This window comes from Engraulis encrasicolus, chromosome 8 (assembly GCF_034702125.1).
Source record: "Engraulis encrasicolus isolate BLACKSEA-1 chromosome 8, IST_EnEncr_1.0, whole genome shotgun sequence".
Lineage (NCBI taxonomy): Eukaryota > Metazoa > Chordata > Actinopteri > Clupeiformes > Engraulidae > Engraulis > Engraulis encrasicolus.
This window is the reverse complement of record NC_085864.1, coordinates 25,672,215-25,678,792: the sequence shown is the minus strand read 5'-3', so window position 1 is coordinate 25,678,792 and position 6,578 is coordinate 25,672,215. Positions and strand designations below refer to the sequence as shown.

The 6,578-nt window shown below is 47.8% G+C and overlaps 1 protein-coding gene across 1 annotated transcript in view; it reads right to left on the bottom strand.

Moving 5' to 3' along the window:
* tiparp (TCDD-inducible poly(ADP-ribose) polymerase) overlaps window positions 1-6,177 on the bottom strand; it is a 32,855-nt gene extending 26,678 nt beyond the window's left edge. Inside the window, exons 1-2 of the mRNA XM_063205315.1 lie at window positions 5,824-6,177; window positions 4,063-5,007 (exon numbers count right to left, since the gene is read on the bottom strand). Coding sequence (XP_063061385.1) covers window positions 4,063-4,979 — 917 coding nt within the window. The 5' untranslated portion in view covers window positions 4,980-5,007; window positions 5,824-6,177. The remainder of the gene's footprint in view (window positions 1-4,062; window positions 5,008-5,823) is intronic.
* Window positions 6,178-6,578: the final 401 nt, after the last annotated feature.

Here is a 6,578-nt window from a genome sequence, read left to right as displayed (position 1 = left end):
CCACCACTACCATCACATCACCACCCTTCCCCTTCTTCCCTGGTGGCTGCATAACAACCAAGTGGTTGGGTCCCGGCTTCAGCAAGTTGGAAAAAAATACTCGCCGTCTAATTCTTCCTGCCTGAGCACTACACTTGACACGGATGATGTCACTATTTCCCCGTCGCTCCACATGTCTGATTATCTGTGTTGTATATCTGTGTTATAATACGCGGAAGGTCAAATCAGTTTAGTCGTGGGCAACAGGACTCCAGAAGTCCAGTTCAAGCTCCAACTAAAAGCTCCAGTGTATTGCTGAAGACAATATGTGGTAGTGCTTTTCACTTTGTGAAGCTGCAATCACCACCTATACATGTCTTTTTGTTTGTTTATAAACACTGTGTTGTGAGGAGGGGCACGACAGTGGCAGCTAACCATGTGAGCTAATTTTTTGACCGACAGCGGTTTCCAACAATCAGAGGTTAAGTTGTGTGCAGCCAGGGTCGCGCAGCCTTGGGGAAAACAAAAAGGTAGAACCCATCTATACTCATTATAACTCATAATAATACTGTCGCTACCTTTAGCAACTGCTGCTAGCGAGTTCTGAGCCTATGTAGGTGCACACCAGACTTCCTAATAGGACTATAAAAGAATGGGTAGGGGAGATGAGGTGGGGTGGAGGTGGGGGGTGAGAAGGAGAGAGGGGAGTTGAAAGAGAGGAAATGATTCTGGAGCAGAGGTGAACGAAGGCATGGAGCGTTTAAAAGGAAGCTCCAGGAAGTGCAGTGAACGAGGTCTGATCTAAAGAGACGGGCAGAGTTCTTTTTCCCACAAAAGAATTTGTTTGTTCTAGCCAGAGTGGTCTTGAGGAGGTGTGGGGTTGTACATCAGAGTAATATAGCCTAGTAAAGTTGTGGTGCGCAAATCCAAGACCTAGATGCAGGATTAAAAAAATCAAAACTATGAATAAAAAGATGAATGTCCGCACACTGCTCCTGTTATTTTTTTAAATAATAATATATTTCAAGTGAACGCTTTTGAGCTAATCGCTCTTCATCAGTCTTAAATCAGAGTAATATGCCATATGGGATGGAAACATACTCAAGGATGGGAGGACAACAGAGAAAGAAAGGGACATGAGGGTGAATTGGTCTTTGTCCATTTCTGTTGTGGTTGGTGCTTTATCCTGTCTAGTGTTCTTGGTCTATCTGTGTTCTGATCTCTGACTTTGTTATGTTACTTATGTTCTGGGGTGCGTTTCTCGACAACATCATTGCTACCTTGGGTTGCCAAGCAATTTACCATGGGTAAGTAAGGTGCTAATTGGTTAGCAAAAACACTTTTGTCTATCTGCGGTCTGATCTGTGACTTTGTTATGCTACTTACTCCACAGCACCGTTGCTAACTTGCTGATTTCCATGGGTAACCAAGTAACGTTGCTGACTGGTTAGCAACGACACTTTCGAGAAACGCACCCCTGGGGGGCTGCATCATCTGTTGTGTTTTTAATAACTTGCCGGAACATAATTTCCCCTTGATGAGGAAAACATACATTTGACTAGACTTTACTTCATAGAAGACCCGCTGAGAGATGGAGGGAGGGCAGGCAGAGAGACAGACAGACATTAAGACATACAGACAGAGTAACAAGCGACACAAACAGAGAGAGGAGAGCGGAATCAATCATGATTCAGTGGGAAGGAAGACAGAGTCAGAGATGGAGGGGGCACAGAGAGACAGAGATATAGAGGAACAAAGTGACAGACGAGACAGAATGACTGACAGACAGTGACAGACAAATAAATGGACAGCGGAACCAGAGAGTAGGGAGTCAGTTGTGCTTTGTTGGAAGGCACTCAAACATGGAGGGAAGACTGACAAACAGGCATGAAGACAGACAGACGGGGTCTGCTCTATGTTCCTACAGCCCATTGGTCCCACAGCCAAATTGTCCCACAGCTTATTCCTGCTGCTCCATGTTCCCATATGTTTTAAGAAATTATTAAAATATAGACCCTGTGTTCCAAAACTCCATGTTCCCACATTTCAAAGTAAACTGAGAGAACGTGCCTTTCTCTCCGCCATGGAACATGGGCCTAAATCGAACAGATTCTTAGAAATGTGAGAACATGGAGCAGCAGGAATATGCTGTGGGACCAATGGGCTTGAAAATAAATGTAAAAAATCTTAGTGATGTGGTACCAATGGGTTGTGGGACCAGTGGGCTGTGGGAACATAGACATGCTCCCCGGACAGACAGAGGGCCAGGAGAGTGGGGTGCACTGCCTGCCGTCACACTGAGTAATGTAAAGGCGGCGGGCGAGACCTCACCCTGGTGATTCATTTCATTTCATTTCAGGAGCCACCTGACTGACACGCTAGCTGCTCCTGTTTCAAACACACGCTCACACACACACACACACACACACACAGTCACTCACGCGAACACACAGACACACACACACAGGCAGGCCTCCCACACACGTCACTCATACTTGCGCTCTCACACACACACACACACACACACACACACACACACACACACACACACACACACACACACACACACACACACACACACACACACACTCACGCGAGCACACACACACACACACACTCACGCGAGCACTCACACACACACTCACACAGAGTCACTCATGCTCTCTCACATGCACGCAAGCACTGCTCTCACACTCACGCACTACCCCTCAGGTCATGCTCCTATCCGCTCTGAGTTGCTATTTCCACTTTCCAGTGGTGTCTCACACACACACACACACACACACACACACACACACACACACACACACACACACACACACACACACACACACACACACACACACACACACACACACGCCAACACCAGCCACCGGTTTAGGTTAGGACACGCTCATTACAGGAAGCACAGGGCACATGCTTCAGCTTAATAAGTTTCAATTGTCCAAACAAACACCCCAGACATGAATGATTAACACCTAATACACCCACACGCACAAAGCATGGGGGGGTGGTGGAATTTATAGGCTATTTCTCAAATAACTGGTATAGTGTTGCTATGACAACAAAGCCGGGCCTTTTTTCAAATCTGGCAGTGGTTTGTGATACATTTAGAAGCTTTTGTGTTTTGTTTCTTTTATATTCTAAGGGGGGACTTTCCAGCAACGTGTTTAAAGGCGACTTTGTTGGCAATAAGGCTGGCACCAGACCCATTGGAAGACCTTCGCATGGGCCTTCACAATGTTTAGCCACAGAGATGCAGGCTGTTCCCTAAACACCAGTGAGTGTCACCGTGTTCTGAGCTCTCTGTGACACACCACCGTCCAGCAGGCCTGCCAGCCCCTGCTCCTCGTCTGGGAAGCCTTTGTCATGATCACACCACTTCCTTTTGGAAACCCGCCTTTGCATATAGGTCTAGCTTAAAAGGACTTTTGCAAACAAAAGCCCCCCTTTTGCCTAAACAAATAGCAGGCCTGGATCACCTGACATTCGGCCCTGACAAATAGGGAGGGTTGACCAGGCAGTCTGGTCACCCTGGTGCATTTGTTTGACAACATTGACATTAAGGTGGAGATTTGTCTGTGGCATTGGCAATGTTAAAAAGAGCTATTCAGTCATATAGCTTGAGATCTAGTGTAGACTGTATGACTGACTGACACTGGGTGCGCAGTAGCTTTGTAGAAGAGCCTGCTTGTATGTGTGCGTGAGAGAGAGAGAGAGAGAGAGAGAGAGAGAGAGAGAGAGAGAGAGAGAGAGAGAGAGAGAGAGAGAGAGAGAGAGAGAGAGAGAGAGAGAGAGAGAGAGAGAGAGAGTGTGTGTGTGTGTCGGTGCCCCCACCGGGCAGCCCCGGGTCATGCAAGTTTACAGCCTCCAACCGACAATGCTCTTCCGCATACAATGCCAGTCAACAACAACGACACGGGGGGAGGAAGCATATCCACAACACTGAACTTCTCTAAAAGGCTGTTTCATTGATGGATTGATCTATTTTTGCCACATGGCTGATGGAAGTGACATTTAACTCATGGGCCAACACAAACACAAACAGAGATAAGGTAGAGAGTGAAAATTAGAGGAACTCACAGAAACTTCAGTTTAATTTGTTCATTGTCCGGATTGCAATAGAGCCTTTCCAACTGTTCTTGCGAATCGTCCGATATGCTTTGCCAAATTTTCGTGTCGGCTCTGCGAATTTGCCAGTGGTAGGGCAACACGGTGTGGTGCTGTGCACAGTCGCTGCCATAGACACAGACCCCCTGGAGGAAATCCACGCAAATCGATACCCCGTCGCCTTGATGCGTGTGGTACTGCAGCTGGGTCAGAAGTTCAAAGACTAAATCCAAAGAGGCTTCTTCGCTTTTATCCAAAAAGATCTCGCCCTGCGTCGACCCGTCTTTGATGGCACGGCAATTTGCACCCTGCAAGGACTCCGAGGTATAGATGTCATTCACCTTTTGCCCCTCGCATGGAGAAGCGGTGGTCGGCGCCGTCACGTCGCGCGCCTGAGGCGGGAAGCGGTGCTCATTAGCGTCCATTGTCACCCGCTGAATATCAGTCACCTTCTGCCCACCTTCCCGAATATCGGTTGATGTGTCCGCCATTTCCGTGTCTTCTGTATTGCTCATCAGTCCAGACACGTTGCCCTCGCCCTTCAGACATACCTGATCGACCCGTGTTTGTTTCACGACTACCGCAGCAGTACATAGATTCCTCTGCGTCCTAGCCGGGTTCCTGGGAACAAACACTCCATCCCCGGTCACAAGTGCGTCCGCGTTAAGCAATGTGGTCAAAATAGGGTCTGCCAGAGTCCGAAGGCAATTTGGGTCCAGTTTCATCTGCTTCTTTTTAAAGCAGGGTTTCACTAAAGGTATCTTGCCAGCTAGTACCATTTGTTGCTCCGTAAATTCAGCAGCACCCATTGTCAGATTGAGCGTCGGTTCCTCCATAACTTTATCTGTAGTGGCTGCTGGTTTCGCCAGAATGTGCAACGTTTTGTCCATGTTGGAGGTTCAAGCGTTGTCCAGAAACCTAGAGGAGAACAAAGAAAGACAGGCATTGTCAGACTACCACACAGACAGCCGAAAATTACTTTCAGAGGGTTCCGACACCGCGTCAGTGGCTATTCCTTTGAGACTGTAGCATTTCTTGCGTGGCCATCTAGTCTACAGTGATACACACCATTCCCGAATGTGATATTAGTTGGGTAATCGAAAGCGAAAAGTATATACCCAGATAACGCACACCGGTGCCAGTCCTGAATAGAAAGCAATTCTATTTAGCCGATTTCACATTAGGCTACCCAAAGAGGAGTTTGGGTTGGTAAGGGTGAACTGAAACTTGAAGCAAACAAAGGCGTCTGTTGTGGAAAAAAAACTTTTATCACTGTCTCATCTTTTAACTGCAGTGATCTCAGAACTTAAACCAACATGATACGATAGGGCTACAATAATCGTAGGCTATGCGTAGCCTATAACAAAACACTCCCCAAGGAATAATTTGGATGAGTTGGATTGGGGTTGCTAGTACGTGCCAGTTACATTTCGCTGCTCGAGCAAGTTCGCACGTACAGTTTCTGTTAAAGCGATCCCAGCTCTCCACCCGCCCCGGCACTGCGGCTCCATACAAAGATCCGTGACAGTGACAATCATATGAATACACGTTCGCACAGCAGCGCAAAGCTATCCACAACAATAAACACAACCTCTTGCTTCAACATGACAGCGGTTGTCCTGGTTATTGTGTACATTCCCCTGTAAAAACAGGCGACCTGGCTTTATCAGAGAGGAACGATGTAATAGACAGATAGACTGAAAACGTCGTATATTATAGAGCCCCACAGCATACCTGTACAATGGTAAGGGTCCCCTTTCCACCTTTTTGTTCTCGTCGAGGCAACAGTCCCGTCTAACCATGGGTATTTCGAGATCCGCGTCAACTTGCACAGGACAGGGCAGTGCGTGACAAAGCGCTCATCCACAGACCGAGGCTGCTCCGATACGCAGCTGTTGCAGTACTCTGTGTGCTAGTGCACTGCCGACGGCTCTCGTCGCGACAGCTCCGGTCTAGGGGCGGGCCTTGGTATGAGACAAGAAAAAAACCAGGAAGTGGTGCGACGTCCTATCTGCTTTGACTCACCCCACTGGTTCGCCGTTACCAGAAATCAGACACTGCACTAAAATGACTGATAGTTTCGAGCCCGTTTTCAAGATAGGTCAATACAAACAGCAGTTTCCAGTTGGACAATTCAACACACGGAAAGGAAATGAGGTGGGGTAGGCCACATTCCCAAATACGTCACAAGTTGACAGTAGAATTACGAGTGATTAGGCCTACGATATACTAGCATGTACAGAGGAGTGGCGCAGACATGCATCACAACAGGCTTTGCTCTGAACATATGAAAGGACGTCCGTTTGTGGTGCCACAACGGCACCGGCGCATGACACCTGCTGGCAGACTGGGATGACTTGAAGCGAAAGGTTATGCGCTGTGCACGCACTACTAATAATGCGGTGCCGGTGCGTGCTCAGTCTCGCATGCAAAGGTTGTTTACGATACACAGGGCACGGCACACAGCTTACCCACCACTCCTGTAAATT